The 21488-nt window shown below is 42.4% G+C and overlaps 1 gene segment (V, D, J or C); it reads left to right on the plus strand.

The window, feature by feature from the left end:
* The first annotated feature begins 1875 nt into the window (after nt 1–1875).
* Nucleotides 1876–10960, plus strand: LOC112636948. The segment is given in 2 exon segments: nt 1876–1951; nt 10652–10960. Coding segments are annotated over 2 exon segments (318 nt in total).
* The last annotated feature ends 10528 nt before the right edge of the window (nt 10961–21488 follow it).

A 21488-nucleotide genomic window follows, 5' to 3' on the forward strand; every position in this document is an offset into this window, starting at 1 on the left:
AGAAAAAACGCCCAGAATAACCATACAGAAAGCGTTGCTGGAAGATGGCATGCCTGAGAGTCCTGAGACCTCTAAGATGAAAGAAGCAGGAGGCAATTGTTATCAGCCAGAAGGCAGAGCCACTGCAGTCCCCATGGTCTGCTCTGTAAAGGACCCTGCAGCCTTTGCAGCTGATGACCTAAGTAAACCCCCAGGCAGCCCCGACCCTACAACATTCCCAGAGGAGGCCCATCAGGGTTCATTGTTGAGGATTATAGCAGCCTGCGCCACAGAGGACACTGATGCTTTTGGCATTAAGGTAACCTGCAGCTATAATCACATCACCCCAGAGAGGACGATGCTGTGAAACTCTCCTCCCACACCCTCTCAAGAAGCATCCCCTGCTGTGCCGCCTAGGATGGGGCTTCAATGCCCTAAACCCAGGCTCCAGGGCCTCATCCAGTGCTGGCAACTCAGACACTGAGCCACCTCCATGTGGACCAGCCCAGGCCCAGGCCCAGGGTTGCTGTCACTCCAAATGCACTGTCACTCCAAGTGCACCAGCACTCCAGAGCCTGGTCCTGTGGCCACTGTGGAAATTGCCTAAGATATAAAACAAATAGAAAACATCCAGCCACACAGTGGAGTGAAACACAGAAAAACCACACAGAAAGGATCACTGGGAGATGGCATACCTGAGAGTGCTGAGAAATAATGGCAAATACATCAAGAGTAATAAAAGACATTGGTCTGTAGGATCAAGAAAAAAAAAAACACACAGAAAAAGTAATGAAACTTATTCAGGTTAAATGCCATGCGTTACCCTAAATAGTAGTGTAACCGTTCAGGATAAACTACAACTGTACATATTATAGTTAAAACGATGAATGAGACAAAGAGAAAAATCTCAATTGTATCAAGAAAAAACTGGCTCATTATACCAGAAACACAATAATGAAATAACTGGCTAAGTGTTCAGAGACTGATAGAGGCTAGAAGACAGTGGGATTACATATTTAAATGCTAGGTGGGGGGTACTCAACAAATGGTTCAATATCCTGTTAAAACACGCTTCAAAAATAAAGGTAAAGTAAAAACATTTCTTTATTAGAAAATGAAGAGAAATGATTACTTGCAGAGATGTGTCTATAAGACATTCAAGAGGAAATTCTTCAAAATCACAGGAAATTATAGCAGATAGTAGCTTGAATGCATAGGGAGAAAAGAATACTTCAAAAATAATAAAGAAACAAGAAAGAAGCAAGAAGCAGTCAAACAAAAGTGTTTACTTCAATTTATATGAGATTGTAGCACAGGGAAAATCAAATTATTATAATGAATATCTGAATACCAGTTACCTTGATTGGGATGGGGGAGCAATTGTTGCCTGGGAAGGTGCACAATGGGTGAGTCTGGAGAATTTGAAATATTCTAGAGATTCATCCAGATGGAGAACATACCTAAAACTTAGTTGCATATTTAACATTTCCATCCTTTGTGAGTGTTTTATATCAATTAAAAAATTTAAGAAGCCAATCCTTTACTCTTAATTCAATGTGAATAAAAAAATAAGAATCATCATATATTTACAGAATCTTAACCTTGCTAAGGAGAAGTGAGAAATGCACCTGGGAAATTCTAAGAAACAAGAAATCTAAGAGAGAAGACAAAGGGAAAAGGGAATTTATCTTACTCATGCGGCATAGATTTTATCTCTATTGGTCTCTCTAAACAGAGACAATATTTAAGTCATTTTGCCCTCAAGAGAGGCTCCCACCATCCCTTTGGCTCTTTCCACCCCACTGCACCCACAGGAGATTTGCATATTATCCCCCGGGAGGACCTTCCCTTGTGAGTCTGAGATAAAAGCTCAGCTCTTACCTTGCCTTGACTGATCAGGACTCCTCAGGTCACCTTCTCACAATGAGGCTCCCTGCTCAGCTCCTGGGACTGCTAATGCTTTGGGTCCCTGGTAAGGACAGCAGGCAGATGAGGGAGGAGAATGGGGTGGGAGGGTGAGCTCTGGGGGCCCCACTGCCTCCCATGTGTGTTCCATCCACATGTTAGATGTGTAGGTCTTGTTCTCCAGCATGAAACGTATGATGTACTGATTTCTGAGAGTGAGGAAGACTTTAGAAGAAGGAAGGATATATGCCCTGAAGAAACTCAAGTCTTAGAAAGAGGGAGATGGTATAGGAGACCTCTTTGTGCGTGCTGAGTTCTTTTTGAAGTTGGATATTCTTGAAATTGCAAAGAAATTATACAGGCTGGAATAATCTAAAATTATGAACGTGATACATAATATTTTTATGTAACTTTGCCCTTTTCTGTCACCATTCCAGGAACTAGTGGGGACATTCTGTTGACCCAGACTCCACTGTCCCTGCCCGTCACACCTGGAGAGCCGGCCTCCATCTCCTGCAGGTCTAGTCAGAGCCTCCTGCATAGTAATGGAAACACCTATTTACATTGGTACCTGCAGAAGCCGGGCCAGTCTCCACAGCTGTTGATCTATCAGGTTTCCAATCGGGCCTCTGGAGTCCCAGAGAGGTTCAGTGGCAGTGGGTCAGGCACTGATTTCACACTGAAAATCAGCCTGGTGGAGGCTGAGGATGTTGGGGTTTATTACTGCATGCAGACTACACAATGGCCCCCCCACAGTGCTACATCCTGGAACAGAAACCTCTCTGCTGGGGTTGCCCAGCTGCCCACATGTGCTGCTTATCTGGGGAGCAGCTGAGCAGGGTCTCTGCGTCCACAAAAGGGGAGGCTGTTGGAGAACTCAGGTTTGCTGTTGAGGACTCTGGGCTATGAATCCTCAGCTGCACCTCAAGCACTACCAGTTTATTTACTTCTTTATGTTTTCAAGACAGGGTCTCACTCTGTTACCCAGCATGAAGTGCAGCGGTGTGATCATGGCTCACTGCAACCTTGAAATCCCAAGCTCAAGTGATTCTCCCACCTCAGCCTACAGAGTAGCTGGAAACACAGGGTGCATGCCACCAAGCCCGATTAATTTTTGTAAATTTTTTTTTGTAGACATGAGGTTTCACCATGTTGCCCAGGTTGCTCTTGAAATCCTGGGCTCAAGTCATCCACCCAAGTCGGCCTCCCAAAGTGCTGGGATTAGAGGCATGAGCCATCACACCAGATTCCAGCTCTTGTTGATGTTCCTGTCACCTGACACAGCCTTGACTGTCATAAGTAGCAGGAGTATGAGGAGGTTCTAGGGCCCTGTGAGTTCAGGACGAAAAGGAAAGGAGGATGGAAGCTCATCTTCATCCTCCCTCCTTGCTTAGAGTTGTTTATTAAATTATTCAGCAAAACAGCCAGACAATTGATCATTTCTGGCAAAACACATTGAATACATCTTAGAGTTTAACAGTTTGATATAGATAGATATAGATATAGACATAGATATAGATAGATTTTTTTTGAGACAGAGTCTCTGTCGCCCAGGCTGGAGGGCAGTGGAGCAATGATCGCAGCTCACTGCAACCTCTGCCTCCCAGTTTCAAGTGATTCTCCTGCCTCATCTTTCAAGTAGCTGGGATTACAGGCTCTCACCAACACGCCCAGCTCATTTTTATATTATTAGTAGAGACAGGGTTTCACCATGTTGGCCAGGCTGGTCTCAAACTCCTGACCTCAAGTGATCCACTGGGCTTAGCCTACCAAAGTGCTGGCATTACGGGCATGAGCCAGCGCACCTAGCCATATTTTAAAGAAAATATTTGGTTATATTTAAAATTGGCATTTTCCTAATATTTTTTGTAACTTCCGCTTATTCTACTTAGCACTCATTGCCCACTCCCTAAGACAGTAGAGACAGCATTCTCCACTAGTTCTCCTCAGAGGGAGTTGACTGCGAACAATCGGTAACATCTTGGTAGTGAGTGTGCAATAAATTTTGTAATTTCATAGCAGATACAAGATATTAATACTGAAACTTTTTCTTTTTATTACAATTGCCTCTCACTGACAGAAAAAGGGAGTTCTTGAAATTCCAAAAGTTGGTTTTTAGAAATAAAAAGCAAATCTTGGAAGATGTAGTATACTAAACATGTAGTATTTTCCATGGCTCACTGGGAAAATAAAGGATGTCGTAAACTTTTTTATTCCGCAAAGTTCAGAATTCAAGATTGGACAGACTGCAGGAAGGGGGGCATGAGGGGATACAGGAGAGGTCAGCTATTGTTCAGTTAAACTGCCTTGGTTTATGGTGGGTGGGGATGTGGATGGTGGTGGGCATGGCAGTTGATGTGGACCCACAAAGGGGCCAAATATGTTTCTTGTGAAGAACCACGGAGTTAAAGGCACTGCTGCCTGACTTCCCGGGTGGAGCCTGTGCCACCGGGAGTCCCAAAGGAAAGTAATGTCGTGAGTAGGGCTTTAATTCTGTAATCACCAAAGGTTTAGTGAAGTTCCTGTGCAAGGAGACCTGAGGTCATGTCACTCAGTCCGAGTCAAATCACAACAGCCAAGCAGAGCTTCTGAAACTCATTCTGCCCCTAGAGGAGGTTTAGCAGAGACCACTGGTTGGGTCTGGAGATGTCACAAGCACTGACATGCTGAGCGGAAGGCCAGGCAGGGTCTACACCAGCAGGGGGTGCAGTGGGGATCCAAAACCATGTCCGTGATTCAGACATGTATTCAGAGTGTTCTGTGCAAGTCTGAGGATTTGGAAGAGCACGCTGAGTCTGTGGGAGTTTTATGTTCTTCTAGCCCATCTCCTCCAGCTGCCTGATGACTCAGAACTCAGCAAATGCTCCATGGAGGATTCAGGCCATGTAAAGAGGTTGCCCTGTGCAACCCTGAGGGTCAACCCAATTCATTTTTCCCAGGAGACCTCCTCTGTCTGTGCCAAGACAGAGCTTGTGTCCACATGCAAACTTGGCAGATTTGGCAGGAGGACAAAATGTCAGAAGAGCATCAGTTCAGCTAGAAGGGATCCTATTCACTTTGTAATTGTAGGTCACTTAGTTCTCATTTCTTCCACCGTTCTCTGGTGTTATTAATATAAAATTTTGTATTATTTTCTTTCCAGGTTCTTGCAGTGGTTCTCTTAGCCTTTCAACCCCACGTCGTTGTCCCAGAACAGGAAGATTCCTTTTGAAACTCACTAGTCATTTAGAAATAACAATTTGGGTTCTAAATTACCATAAAAAACAATAAAAGGTATTGAAATAAGTGAATGTATAATTTTTACACGATGTGGTCATTACCTGAAAATAAACCTGACTCCCATATTCTAATAGTGGTGGGACGGAAAAAGTATGCCTTGTATGGTTTCACTCAAAATAATTCCTCAAAAATATTTGTGAAGATATTTAAACCAAGCTTTCCTCTGGAATCTTACCTAGAATTTAATTTATTTGTATTCTTGGGCAATTAAATATGAATTTCTGTCATATTACCCAAGATTACACAGCACAGCAAGCTAGCATTTCAATTGTTCTTGGTTTTTTTGCTTGTTTGTTTTGCTTTGTTTTTGCTTTTGTTTTTTTTTTCTGAAATGTGACTGTCCTTGTGATAGTGTTTGGAGCTGACAGCATTATTCAGGAGCTGTTCAATTAAATATTAAGCACATCACTAACAAATAAAGAAACATGAGATTATTTCCCTTTGTGATGATCAACTGTGGGGCAGACTCACATCCCTGAGCTGTGCGCATCTTTACATGAAACCATGAGAATGTCAGTTTCAGGTACAGGTTACCCTGAGACATAAAACTGTAGATGTAGGTGCTTGGTCTTCTCACATAGACAATTTCCTTCTCAACTGCAGACTCATGGCTGTGACTGCACCACATCCAGACTGGGGGAGACTCAGGTCTCACTCAGAGTTGGCAAGCACCTGGAAGCCCTGATAGGACCTGATCCCACATGATCAGGGAGACTGTGTGAGAAGAGTTTTCCTAATCACCACTCAGAAAAACATCATGCAATGTTATTTCTTATTTGTCTGTATCGTTAATCTAGGGAAATTCTTCCCTATGAGAGCCTGCTGGTTAATCTTGTACATGTGAGAAGATCATGATGGGATACATCCCAGATTGAAAGGTTGGTCACCAGGAATTTTATATTCACTGCCTGAGGCATAACATTCTTGCGCCCTTTCCTCTTACTTACACTGGGCTCTTGACTCTAAATGTAAAGACCCACATCATTCTCCCTGTGAGGCCGTTGGACAGAGCACTCTCATGGGGCTCACTCATCAGGTGCCAGAGAAGGGGAGATTCTAACCCTTGCATTGAACAATGTTGACCAGTTACCCAGGAAACAGCAGACACCAGGCAACACTTGAACTGGCTCAAGAGCACTTTTCATTTGCAGGCCCTCTGCCCATCAGTGCTTGTGGGAACGGGGCTGTTTTCTTCTCTAGATTGACTGGGAGGGAGCCATGCAGGATAACGTTTACCTCCCAGAGATGCATCCTAGAAACACATTTCCACATTGTCAGGGTGTTTGTGCTTTCTCAGTGTGGCATGCACTGCACAATGTGTCCCTGCCTAAGGTCCCAACTTTCACAGTCAGAGCCTTCTTCCCTTGACCACAGGCAAACTTGACTTGAACTATGTTTGTTTTGCTCCAACGAACATTTTATGTCACATTGTTCACTGAAGAGACAACCGCCCACTACACCACTGACCCTTTTCACACTGCTGCACCCACCAGGTGATTTGCATGTTGTCCCCTAGGGAAGACCTTTCCTTGTGAGTCTGAGATAAAAGCTCAGCTCTAGCCTTGCCTTGACTGATCAGGACTCCTCAGGTCATCTTCTCACAATGAGGCTTCCTGCTCAGCTCCTGGGACTGCTAATGCTCTGGGTCCCTGGTAAGGAGAGGATTAAAATGAGTTGGGAAAACAGGGTGGGAGAGTGAGTTCTGGGGGCACCACAGCTTCCTATATTTATTTCAACCATGTGTTAGAGGCACATGGTCTTTGCTCCAGGAATGAAAATTCATAAATTCATATTTTTGTCTCAGGAATAAGCATGAATCATCTCCCAAGAACAATGATCAGGGCTCTGATTAATACCTTGAAACTGAAGAGTTCCCTGTTGGCTAGTAAATAATAGGTTCATTTTCAAAAGCCTACTTTTTATGATATAAATCAAAACTTGTTAAAAATACGTAACTATAAAATCAGTTTCTTAGGGAAATAATGAAAGTTGCTTATAATGTGTCTATATAACTTTGCACATCTCTGTTATTATTTCAGGATCCAGTGGGGATATTGTGATGACCCAGACTCCACTCTCCCTGCCCGTCACCCTTGGAGAGCCGACATCCATCTCCTGCAGGTCTAGTCAGAGCCTTGCATACAGTGATGGAAAAACCTATTTGCATTGGTACCTGCAGAAGCCGGGCCAGTCTCTACAGCTCCTGATGTATTTGGTTTCCAAACGGGCCTCTGGAGTCCCAGACAGGTTCAGTGGCAGTGGGTCAGGCACTGATTTCACACTGAAAATCAGCAGGGTGGAGGCTGAGGATGTTGGGGTTTATTACTGCATGCAAACTCTACGGTCTCCTTCCACAGTGGTACAGACCCGAACAGAAACCTCCCTACTGGGGTGTCCCAGCTGCTCACATGCACTGCTTGTCTGGGGAGCAGCTCGGCAGGGTCTCTGAGACTGCAGAAGAGGAGGCTGTTGGAGAATACAGGGTAGAGTTTGCTGCTGAGGACTCTGGCCCATGAGAGCCACAGCTGTGTTTTAGTCCCGTATGTTAAGGCCCCATCAGCTGCCACAGGTGGCCACGTGCTCTGGGAGCAACCAGCTCTGATGAAGGGAGAGTGAATGAAAGCCCATCCTCACCCTACCTGTCTGGCCCACGTTTGTCCAGTCCATTTATTTGGCAGAACAATCAGATCATGGATGCAGGTTAGTGGTAACACAGTGAAGTACATACATATTAGAAACGACTGGTTTGGGGATAGCTTTATACATGATAATACTTGGTCATATTGGGAAATTGCTATCATCCGACTTTCCAAATGTTCTCTCTCCTTTACCACTCCCAGGAAACTGCCTTCTCTAGTATTATGGTGGAGAAAGCATTCTGCACCAGCTGTCTTCACGGGAGTATGACTAAGAATAATTAGTTATAATGTTTGATTTTTTTTACTACTTACAGATTTTTAAAACCCAAGTCAGATATAAATCCTAATACTAAAATAGCTTGATTTGCCTCAATTACGTTTTGCTGACTGAAAATGGAATTCTTGCAATTCCAATAGTGGGCTTTGAAAATAAACAACATAATTCAGATGGAAAACATAAAGTTTACATAATGTACCACAGAAAAAATGCAAAATTGTATGAGATTTTTATTTCCTTCTCAAATTCTTAGAATTTCACAAGTATTTTACTGACAGTATTTTAGAGAGGAAATATTTAGTGCTATGTTGTCATAAGAAAATGATTCAAAGAATGAATAAATGCATTATTTTTATATGACACTTTTTCCATGAAAATAAACCTGAATCCTGTATTTTAGTTGTAAATGCATAGAAAAATTATGCTCTTAATAAATTCCATTGACAATAGTGCTCTAAATTTACATTTTTTGTTTGTTTGTTTGTTTGTTTGAGACGGAATCTCACTCTGTCACCAGGTTGGCGTGCAGTGGCACGATCTCGGCTCACTGCTGCCTCCGCCTCCTGGGTTCAGGTGATTGTCCTGTCTCAGCCTTTTGAGTAACTGGGACTACAGGTGCGTGCCACCACACCCAGTTAATTTTTATATTTTTAGTAGAGATGGAGTTTCTCCATGTTGGCCAGGATGGTCTCGATCTCCTGACCTCGTGATCCACCCGCCTCGGCCTCCCCAAGTGCTGGGATTACAGACGTGAGTCACTGTGCCCAGTCTATGCTTTCTTAATATAAGGACTACAGTCTGATAAATATCTATATTCATTTTTCCATGCGACTTTTAAACCTAACAGAAACGCTTTCTGTTAAAAAAGTAATAGCGCTTTCTCCACCATAATACTACGGATGGCAGTTTCGTGTCAGTTGGTAAAGGAGAGAGAAAGTTTTGAAAATGGGAAGACAGCAATTTCCCATTATGACCAAGTGTTTTCTTGTAGAAAATTATTCCCAAGCCCGTCATTTCTAACATGTGTTTCACTTGTGTAACCACTAATCTGCATCCATGATCTGATTGCTCTGCCAAATAAATTTACATGAATTCAAGTAATGAGTGATGTCCATTACATGTAATAATACGGTGTAGAGACACAAAAGACTGATTGAATCAATAGAACAAGATCCTGATGCAGGCTATGGGTTTAAATTATACATGAGATGATTTATGTCAAGATAAAGGATTCCATAGCAAGTGCAATTAAAATTCCAATGAGTCATTTCTGTTAGGTTTAAAAGTTGCATGGCAAAATGTATTTCTTGTTTATTCTCATCATAAGCCTATGAAATTCTTCTCTTCCAAGAGCGCCCTCTGGTTAACCTGGTATAGGTGAGATGATTAGGATGGGATATATTCCAGGTTCAACAATTGCTCATCAGGAATCCTATATTCACCACCCGAGGCATAAAATTCCTGCCCCGTTTCCTCTTACTCAAGCTGGGCTCTCGGCTCTAAATGTAGAGACTCACATCCTTCTCCCTGTGAGGCCATTGGACAGAGTGCTCTAATGAGGCTCACTCACCCGGTGCCAGCAGAGGGAAGATCCCAGCACTTGCATTGAACATTCTTGAACAATTATCCTGGAAACAGCAGATACCAGACCACTGTTGAAGTGGCTCAAGATCACTTTTTATTTGTAGGCTGTCCGCGTGTCAGTGCTTGTGGAGATGGGGCTGTTTCTTTCTCTAGATTGATTGACTGGGAGGGAGCCATGCAGAATGGCACTCACCTTCCAGAGATGCATCCTAGACACACATTTCTACATCATCAGGGTCCTTCTGCTTTCTCAGCATGGCATGCACTACACAGTGTTTCCCGGCCCAAGGTCCCAACTTCCACCGCGAGATCCTTATTCACATCAGTATAGGCAAATATGACTTCATCTTTCTTTGTCTCCCTTCAAAGGACAATTGATGTCACATTGTTCACAGGATAAACATACCCCTCCCCCACTGGCTGTTTCCACACCTCTGCACCCACCAGAGGACTTGCATATTGTCCCCTAGGAAGGACCTTCTCTTGTCAGTCTGAGATCAAATCTCAACTACAACCTTGCCTTCACTAATCAGGACTCCTGTATTCAATTTCTCAAAATGAGGCTCTCTGCTCAGCTCCCGGGGCTACGGATGCTCTGGGTGCCTGGTAAGCACAAAAGGAGATGAGTGTGGAGCATGGGGTGGAACGATGAGCTCTGGGACTCCACAGTGTTCCATGTTTATTCTAACCAAGTGTTAGAGGCATATGGCTTATGTTTCAGGGAAGGGAATTTATAATTTGTGAATAATTAGAAACCTGTAAATAATTAGAAACCATCTGAAAGGAACAATGACCAGTACTCTGAATAACATTTTGAAAAATAAAGGAGTCTCTTGTACCTAGTAAATAATGGGCTCATTGTTAAAAGTTTATTTTTTATGATGTATATCAAAATTATTTTAAAAAATAAATCAATATTATAAGAACAATTACAAAAGTTGCTCATAATGTTTGGACACAACTTTGTACTTTTCTCTCATTGATTCAGGATCCAGTGGGGACATTGTGATGACCCAGACTCCACTCTCCCTGCCCGTCACCCCTGGAGAGCCAGCCTCCATCTCCTGCAGGTCTAGTCAGAGCCTCCTGCATAGTAATGGATACACCTATTTGCATTGGTACCTGCAGAAGCCAGGCCAGTCTCCACAGCTCCTGATCTATTTGGGTTCCAACTGGGCTTCCGGGGTCCCTGACAGGTTCAGTGGCAGTGGGTCCGGCACTGATTTCACACTGAAAATCACTCAGGGTGGAGGCTGAGGATATTGGCTTTTATTACTGCATGCAACATCTACAAATTCCTTCCACAGTGCTACATCCTCAAACAGAAACCTCCCTTCTGGGGTTGCCCAGCTGCGCATATGCACTGCTTCTCTGAGGAACAGCTCAGTTTGGTCTCTCACTCTGCAGAAGAGGAGGCTGTTGGAAAGCTCAGGAGCAGGATTTGCTGCTGAGGACTCCGGTCCATGAATTCTCAGTTGGGCCTCAGTCTCACATGTTAAGGCCCCATCGGTTGCCACAATCTGGGAATGGCATCAGCAGTAGGAGAATTCAGGTAGCCACAAGCCCTGCGAGCAAGCAGCTATGATGAAGAAAGAGTAAATAAAATCTTATTCTCACTCTCCCTGTCTTGCCCACATTTGAAACATACATTAGGTTGGGCCAGGCGCGGTGACTCATGCCTATAATCCCAGCGCTTTGGGAGGCCGAGGCGGGCGGAGTCCGAGACCAGCCTGGCCAACATGGTGAAACCCTGTCTCTACTAAAAATACAAAAATTAGCCAGGCATGGTGGTGCATGCCTGTAATCCTAGCTACTAGGGTGGCTGAGGCAGGACAATCACTTGAATCCAGGAGGTGCAGGTTGCAGTGGGTCAACATTGCACCGCTGCTCACCAGCCTGGTTGACAGAGCAAGATTGTCTCTAAAAAATCAACAACAAAATATTTGGTTGACAGAGCAACCAGTCCATGGATGCAGATTAGTGACAACACGAGGGGAATACATGTTGGAAATTATGAGTTTAAGGTGCATTTTATACAAGATAATACTTGGTCATATTGAGATATTGTTTCTGTCCTACTTTCCCAACTTCATATCTCCTTTATCAATGATACACTAAACTGCCATCGCCAGTGTCATGCTGGAGAAAGCACTCTACACAAGCTGTTCTCAGAGGAGTATAGCTAAGAATATTTAGTAAAAATGTTTGATTTTTGATTATTAATAGACTGTAAATTCATGGCAGATATACAATCCTAATGCCAAAATACCTTAAGTTTTCTCAATTACCTTCTTTCCAGTGAAAGAAAATTCTTGCAATTCCAAAAGTAAGCTTAGAACACAACATGTTCAAAGATGTAGAACATAGACTTTATTAACTGCAATAATACAAGACATTTTTCTTCTTCACCCCAGTTTTAAGAATTTCAAAAGTATTTAACCTAAGTATCATTTTAGAGATGACATTTAGTATTATATTCTCATAAAAATACATTTCAAATAATACAAAAATATCTTATCCTCATATTACTTCATCATTACCGGAAAATAATTATGAATCCGTTCTTTTGGTTCTAAAAGCACAAAAATCTTATGCTTTCAATTGATCCCACTGAAAATAGTGTTCTAAAGTTCCATCAAAATCAATGATGAATCATATCAGTTACAAGACATAATGCAGAGTGATAGACACAAAAGAATGATTGAAGCAACAGAATAAGAATAAGAAGCTCCTGCTTCAGGCTTAGGGTTTAAAGTGTATTTGAGATGATTTTCAACTCCAAGATAATGAATTTGATGGCAAGTGCAATTAAAATTTCAAAGTGACATTTCTTTATAATTAAAAGGTATATAGATAAACTTATATAGAAATCAAGCAAACTGGAACCATCAAATTAAAAAACATGACACTTAACACGCGATTTTAAAGTACTCCTAAAAGCAACATGAAGCTTAAAGATATGAAATATTACAGAATGCAGTGGGAGACAACAAAGTGTGAGTAGTTAGAGCAGGAGGTGAGCAGCCATCGTCATTGCTAGCCCTCATGTGATTGACAGCACCTAGTCACTATAGAATCTACTTTGGTGTGAGACAGGGGATAAGTTATAAAACCACTCAGTGTGGTTGGACACACCTAAAAAATAAACAAGCTCAAAATCTACATGATGGTGATATCCCAAGGGGCTATACTCTTAAATAAAAATGGTGAAAAATAAAATATTCCAAAAACTGAAGGTGGATACCAAGCAGAACCAGAAGACAATCAAATCAGCAATTACAGAGAAGCCTTAAAATAAGGTGGACTAAATATGACAAGGTTTCTCTGTCTATGCCATGGCAGGTCAGAAACAGGGGGTTCGCCTTGGTGGTGTGGGCGGCTCTGCTCCATGAGGTCACTCAGACGGGCAGGAGGCACAACCACCGTGAGAGCACAGCCTTCTTCCTTCCTCACAGTCATTGCCCCCATGCCCATTCCTCAGCAGCATGAGTGGAACAGAATGGAGAGAAAGCTGTTTTTTTCTAAAGATCAAAGAAAATTTAAACTTTCCATCAGGGATAAATGTTCTTTTGGATAAAGCACACATTTGTGAAATTTTTCACTCTGTGAATCTCACGATAAACTCAAGGTTTTGTTTGTTTCAATTTGAAAATGTATTTACACATTATTTGGAAATAACTTGGAATATCCAATCACATTTTGGCAGCCTATTTGAAATTGTCATTTGCTGTTGATATTTACTGCTCAAAAGTCATCTGTAAAAGAGACTTTCATCTGTGACTAACATGCCTCCTCTGAAAGGAATCTGTCTTTTTTTTCTCTCTTCAGACTCTTTCTAAGCTCTTTAATTAGCCTTTGGTTTTTTTAATATTCAATTTATTCAGCTTGATATATTATTTATGTGAACTAATGAATTAGTTTTCACTATTACAAAGTTAAAAACCGTATATGTTGCTATGTCAAACACCTGCCCGTAGATGGCAAACAAATTTCACAATTAAAAAAAGAGAGTTCCATGAACTAAGAAATACTGGGAATGTAAGGGTGATGGTGTCTCACTGTCAATAGGGAGCTCAAAGGCTGGAACAGGGTCTCATGTGTGACCTGGAGCACCTGGGAGGAGCTGCCAGGGTGCCGAGTTGTGAGGAAAATCTGCTCTGTGCTCCGTGCTCTGAGGCTGGAGGCTAGGCCCTGACCCACAGTGTAGCTGCAGAAGATGATCAAGTTTGGGTGAATGGCTGTGTTGTGCAGAATGGAGTGCTCTAGAGAAGAGAAGATAACATTCCCCACTTATCCTGGCCAGCTGGACAGCACCATCGTCTGTCTGCAGGGAGTGGAATCACATGCTGAAGAGTCTGAGCCTGGAGTCTGCTTATCTTTGCAGCTGTGATCATTCATGCACCCACAGGGCTTGGCCTAACAAAGTGATGTCCTTTACTAGTTCTTCCAAAGAATTCAATATGTTCAGGGCTCATAGAAAAGATGGATAAGCTGCAAAGGAAACGTGTGTATGGAAGATGAATTTCTGATCAACGACTTCAGCCAGGTACAATCATGCAGCAAGGAAGACGACTGGGCATTTTGGGGGAAAAAAGAGAAAAAGAAACCACAGACTTTTATTTTTTCTTTCAAGAGGTTTGTACTAAACACCACCTGTCTCAGTCTAGGTGATTGGTGAGGTAGGAGGACAGGGATAAAATTGTGTGTCCAGAGGGGAGAAGGTCTACTCCCATGCTGAGCCAATAGCCTTTCTGACCTGATCACCTGGGCAGGGGCTTCTCAGTGCAAAGAAGAGGAGGCAGGTGGTCTCTGCAGCTGGAAGTCCGGCCCCTTCCCATACTTCTTTGCATGTTCCTCCCAGCCACGCTGCTGTCTAGAGCCCATATCAATGCCTGGGTCAGACCTCAGGGGAAGAGCTGCTCAGTTAGGACCCAGAAAGACTTATGGAAGCCCCAGCTCAGCTTCTCTGCCTCTTATTACTCTAGTTCCCAGGTGAGTGGAAGAGGAGATGGCTCTACACTGAAACTCTCTCAACCTTGTTGTTTCCTCTGGCCTGGCATCCCTGCTGAGCAAGAACAGTAATTATAATTCAATGTAGATCAGTGACTGTGGCTATACTATGAGGATGGTGCGCTTGATGCAGTTTGTATGGGAAAGTTTAAAACTTTCCTGTTTTATTCCAATCTCAGGTACCTCCAGAGATGTTATGCTGATGCGGTCTCCTGACTCCTTGTCTTTGTCTTCAGGGTAAAGAGACCCTCTCGTCTGTGGGTGCCGTCAGAACATTGGAAGCTCCTTAGCCTTGTATCAGTGGAAACCTGAGGAAGCTCCCTGGCTTCTCATCTATGGTGCACCCAGCAGGGCCACTGGCATCCCAGAGGGGTTCAGTGGTCATGGGTCGGAGACAGACTTTACTGTCACCATCAGCTGCCTGGAGCATGAAGATTTTGCACTTCTTTGTCTTTTTTGATCTTTGTTGGTTTAAAGCCTGTTTTGTCAGAAACTGCAACCTTTCCTTTTTTCTGTTCTCCATTCCTTGGTAGATTTTTCTCCACCTCTTTATTTTGTGCATATGTGTGTCATTGCATGTGAGATGAGTCTCTTGAAATCACCATACCAATGAGTCTTAGTTTTTTTTCCAGCTTTCCGCTCCATGTCTTTTAATCAGAGCATTTAGCCTACTTGCATCTAAGGTTAGTGTGAATATGTGTGTATTTGATCCTGTCATTATGATGTTAGCTGGTTATTTCACAGACTTGTTTATGTGGTTGCTTTGTTGTGTCGCTTGCCTGAGTACTTCTGTGTGTTTTTGTAGTGGCTGGTAATGGTCTTTCCTTTCCAAACCTAGTGCTTCCTTCAGGAGATTTTGTAAGGCAGGTTTGGTAGTGACGTATTCCCTCAGCACTTGCTTGTTTTAAAACGATGTTATTTCTCCACACTTATGAAGTTTAGTTTAGACGGATATAAAATTCTGGGTTGGAGTTTCTTTTCTTTGAGAATGTTGAATATTAACCCACAATCTCTTCCAGTTTGTAGGATTTCTGCTGAGAGATCCACTGTTGGTCTGATGGGTTTTCTGTGTAGGTGAGCGGGCCTTTCTTTCCAGTTTCCTTTAACATTTTTTCTTTTATTCTCACCTTGGAGAACCTGACGATTATGTGTCTTGGGAATGATCTTCTTGTGGAGTATCTGACTGGTTTTCTCCAAATTTCCTGAATTTGAGTGTTGGCCTCTCTAGATAGGTTGGGGAGGTTCTCATAGATGATATCCTGAAATATGTTTTCGAAGTTTGCTTCATTTGCCCCATCTCTTTCAGGTATACCAATAAGTCGTAAAATGGGTCTCTTTACATAATCCAATATCTCTTAGAGGTTTTGTTCATTCCTTTTCATTATATTTTCTCTCCTCCTGTCTCCCCACCTTATCTCAGAAAGTCAGTGTTCAAAGTCTGAGATTCTTTTCCTCACTTGGTCTATTGTGGTATTAATACTTGTGATTGCATTATGAAATTCCTCTAATGTGTTTTTCAGATCTATCATGCTGGTTATGTTCTTCTCTGCACTGGCTATATTGTCTGTCAGCTCCTGAAATGATTTTTTATTACTTTTAGCTTTCCTGAATGGGATTACAACATACTCCTGTAGCTCAGTCACCTTTATTTCCATCCCTACTTCTATCATTTCAGCCAGCTCATGTTCAGCCCAGTTCTGAACTCTTGGTGGAGAGGTGAGGCAGTCATTTGGAGGAAAGAAACCATTCTGACTTTTTGAGTTTTCTGGGGAGAACTAGTTGATCAACTTTTTTTGTGCTTAGTGATTTGTGGACCTTCTTTACGATATATTTTTTTACATGTATAGTCATGAAATACCTTTTCATACTGTTTTTGAAAAGCTTTATATTTTTGACTTGTACATTTCAGGTTATGATTCATTTAGAACTAATATTTGTATCAATGTACAGGGAAAATATACAGGTTAAGATTCATTTTAATGTAATATGGATATCTAATTGATCCAATATAATTGTGTATTATACTTGTTTCTACTAAATGACTGCTATCGTCTGATCATTTTTGTCCCCTCCAAAGTTCCTGCTGAAAGTAAATTTTTATGGTAACAGTATTAAAAGTTGGACTCTTTGGGTGTTTAGGTCATGAGGGCTCTGCACTCAGGAATAAGACTAATGTCTAATAAAAGCGGCTTCACATAGAGTTACCCCTTTGGCCCTCCCATCTTCACCATGTCATGATGCAGCTCACAAGGTGCCATCTTGGGAGCAGGAGCAGCTCTCACCAAACACCGAGATTGCCAGTGCCTTGATACCGGACTTCTCAGTGTCCATAACTGTGAGAAAATAAATTTGTGTTGTTAATTAATTACCTGGTCTATATTTTTCCTTTTTTCAGTACAAGTGCCTTCAGACAATTGTCGTAGGACTTCTATTGTAAATTGAGTGACTATATATATGCAGAATTGGTTTCAGATTCACTAATTCATTGAACTTGTTTATTTGTCTCACCCTTCACTAGAACAATAATTTTTAAATTTTTAAATTAATTAGTTATGTTTTGGGACAAGGACTTGCTTTGTTCCCCAAGCTGGAGTACAGTGGTGCGATCCCAGCTCACTGGAACCTCTGCCTCCCAGGCTCAAGCGATCCTCTTACCTCACCCTCTCAAGTAGCTGAGACCACAGGCATGCACGACCATGCCCAGGTAATTTTTTTATGCTTTTTGTAGCAGTGGGTTTTCACCATAGTTCCCAGGCTGATCTCAAACTCCTGAGCTCAAGCTATCCACCCACTTCAGCCTCCCAAACTGCAGCAACTACAGGCACGAATCATAGTACCCCGCCACAAAATGGTTATTTAATATAGGTTTTCATATCGAGAAGTGTTCATCTTTCCATCTTGTTTTCCTTATGTAAGATTACCGTAGCTGTTTTTTGCCTCTTTTTTGCTTGTCTGTCTGAGTTAGAAAAATTGTTTCAATTTTAACAAAAATCCCCAGTGTTTTTGATTGTGACTGTATTGAATTAATTTGGGGAGATTTATGTTTACAAAATTAAGTTTTCTGATACATATACATGGAATAATTTTCCATTTATTGGAAAGTTATTGATTCTCTTTCCATAACCTTTTGTACATTTGCATATATTCTTCATACCTTTTTATTTTACCATAATGTTAAATGGAGACAAGTTGCGAAAATACTGTAAGAAATATAAGAAGGACCCACATTCATTTGTCAATCAATCGTTGGCTTTCTACTTCCATATTCCTTCTATAAGTTGATATTCTGGGTAATATTGATGCAAACATCAAAAACTACTCCCAAACTTGACACATGTAAACTGCAATCATCTGTCTATCATCTCTGTGGTTCTGGGTGTTGCCTGGGCTCGCCAAGCTTCCTGCCAGGCTTTCCTAAGAATGCAGTCAGAGGGTGGGTGGGGAAGGTGTCATCACAAAGGTGGTTGATGCTAGATATAGAGTTCTCAGCTGGGGCCCTTTGCCTATTCATACGTGGACTTGGTTCACTCAACCCTTTCCTAAGGAGTAGACAGAAGTTATGTAGCCTAAATGGCCTCTTATAGCCTCAGAAGGCAAATAGTGTTACCTTACCACTGTCCAATACCACCAAGAGTCAGCAGAAATGAAGTGTAAGGCAGTAGGTTTAATGGGAGGACCATCAAAATCACGCTGTTAGAAGGAACTGTACGATGGGAGCTCTTTTCACAGGCGTCTTAGAGAATACAACAGGCATCAGTCCACCCTGTGACCAAAGCAATTCATTCCTCCCACCTGCTAAATACTCTAATTCTCAGCTCCACATGCTCAAGTATGATTCCATGATAGTGCTAGGGTACCCTCAAAATGTTGTCCTGGGGGAGTGATATTAGCAAGATGACAGAGTAGGAGATACCAGCCTTCACATGCCCACCCAAAAAACCACAAACACAAAGAAATAAAAGGAAAACCAACAATTAGACAACTCTCCAAGAAGAAAAATAGCCCTTGGAGAGCTCAAGAGTCCAATTAAAGAAGTGCAGGAACACAGTGGGCAAAAAAGCCCGGAATAATCGTACAGAAAGGATCACTGGGAGATGGCACACCTGAGAGTTTTGAGAAATCTAGGAGAAAAGAAGCAGGAGGCAATTGCTACCAGCCAGGAGGCAGGGCCACTGCAGTCCCCATGGCCTGCTCTGTGGAAGACCCTGCAGTCTTTGCAGCTGAGGATCTCAGAATCTCCCAAGGCAGCTCCACTCTACAGCTTTCCTAATGGAAGTCCGTTAGTGTTCACTGATGAGGATCACAGCAGCCTGCTCCACAGAGGACACGGGTGATTGTGGCACTAAAAAATACCTGCAGCCATGGGCATGTACATCACCCCAGAGAGGAAGATCCTGTGATACCCTCTCTCTACATCCTCCCAAGAAGCAGCCACTGTTGTGCTGCCTGGGATGGGGCTGCCTCCCAGCCCCAACGCTGCATCATCCCAGATCCAGGCTCCAGGACCTCATCCTGTGTTGGCAACTCAGACCCTGAGCCACTTCCATGTGGACCTGTCCAGGCCCAGAGCTGCTGGGACTACAAGAGCACCCACACTCCAGATCCTGGCTTGAGGCTGCTCTAGAAACTGCCTAAGACATAACATCAAAAGAGAATGTACAGTAACACAGTAGAGTGAAATGCAGACAATAACCACACAGCATCTCTGGGAGGTGGCACACCTGAGATACCTGAGAAATATTGGCAAATGTGTCAAGAGTAATGAAACACATTAGTCTATAATATCAAAAAAATTGAAACTTATCCAGGATAAACATCAATAAATGCATTACTATACAGATTATAGTTAAAATGCTGAATCACATACAAAGAGAAAATCTCAAATGTATCAAAAAAAAAAAAAAACCTGAAACAGCAATAAAACCCTTGTTTAACTGTTCATGGGACCAATAGAGGCAAGAAGACAGTGAGATTATATATTTAAATGCTGGGTGGAGGGGACTCAATCAAGGATTCATTATCCAGTAAAAATATGCTTCAAAAATAAAGGTAAAGTAAAAACACTTCTTGATGAACAAAATGAAGAGAAATGATTCCTTGCAGATATGCTCTATAAGATATTCAAGAGGAAATTTTTCAGAATCACAGGAGATGAGAGCAGATAGTAAGTTGAATGCGCAGAAATAAATGAAGATTTCATAAATAGTAAAGAAAAGAGCGAGAAGCCAGGAAAAAAACAAAACAAAAAATAGTGTGTTTCTTTCAATTTATATGAAATTCTAGTCCAAGGGAAACCAAGCTATTGTGATGAATATCTGAATTCCAGTTACCCTGATTGGGATGGGGGAGAGCAGCTGTTGCCTGGGAAGGTGCACAAGGAACGAATCTGGATAATTTGAAATATTCTAGAGATTCATCAGGATGGAGAACATACATAAAACTTTGATGCCTATTTAACATTTCAGCCTTTTACTTGGTATGTGTATTACCTCAAGAAAAAAAAATTGAAAAAGCTAATTCTAGACTCAAACCAATACGAACAAAGAAAGAAGAATTATCAATTATTTATGGAATCTCAACCTTTCTAAGGAGAAGTGAAAAATGCCCCTGGGAAGTGCTAAGAAACAGGAAATCTAAGAGAGAAGACAAAAGGGAACAGGGAATTTATCTTACTCATGCAGCATAGATTTTATCTCTGTTGTTTTCCCTCCAAACAGAGAAGACATTTAAGGAACTTTTCTCACAAGAGAGGCCCCTTCACCCTTCCCTTGGCTCTTTCCACTTTACTGCACCCACAAGGGATTTTGCCTATTGTCCCCTAGGGAGGACCTTCCCTTGTGAGTCTGAGATAAAAGACTCTTGAAAAAACCTTGCCTTGACTGATCAGGACTCCTCAGTTCACCTTCTCACAATGAGGCTTCCTGCTCAGCTCCTGGGGCTGCTAATGCTCTGGCTCCCTGGTAAGGACAGAAGCAAAATGAGATGGCAAAATGGGGTGGGAGGGTGAGATCTGGGTGCTCCACAGCTTCCCACATTTATTTCAACCATGTGTTAGAGGCACACGGCCTATGCCCCAGGAAAGAGAATTCATATTTTTGCCTTATGAATAATCAGGATTCACCTCCCAGGAACAATGACCAATGCTCTCGTTAAGATCTTGAAAATAAAGCGTTTCCTACTGGCTGGTAAATAATGGTTCATTTTAGAAAGTCTACTTTTCACGATATAAATCAAAACTTGAAAAAAATATGTAACTGTAAATCAATATCATAAGGGAAATCATGAAAGTTGCTCACGGTGTGTCTATACAACCTTACACTTCTTTCATATTATTTCAGGGTCCAGTGGGGATATTGTGATGACACAAACTCCACTCTCCCTGCTCGTCACCCCTGGAGAGCCAGCCTCTGTCTCCTCCTGCAGGTGTAGTCAGAGCCTTCCATACAGGGGTGAAAAAACCTACTTGTATTGGTCCCTGCAGAAGCCAGGCCAGTCTCCACAGCTCCTGATCTATTTTGTTTCAAACTAGGCCTCTCGAGTCCCAGACAGGTTCCGTGGCAGTGGGTCAGACACTGATTTCACACTGAAAATCAGCCGAGTGGAGGCTGAGGATGTTGGGATATATTACCACATGCAAAATATAGAGCTTCCTCCCACAATGGCACAGTCCCATAGAGAAACCTGCCTTCTGGGGTGTCCCAGTTGCTCACGTGCACTGCTTGTCTGGGGAGCAGGTCAGTAGGGTCTCTGGGTCTGCAGAAGAGGTGGTTCTTGGAGAATTCAGGGCAGAGTTTGCTGCTGAGGACTCTGGCCCA

This window comes from Theropithecus gelada, chromosome 13 (assembly GCF_003255815.1).
Source record: "Theropithecus gelada isolate Dixy chromosome 13, Tgel_1.0, whole genome shotgun sequence".
NCBI classification, from domain to species: Eukaryota; Metazoa; Chordata; class Mammalia; order Primates; family Cercopithecidae; genus Theropithecus; species Theropithecus gelada.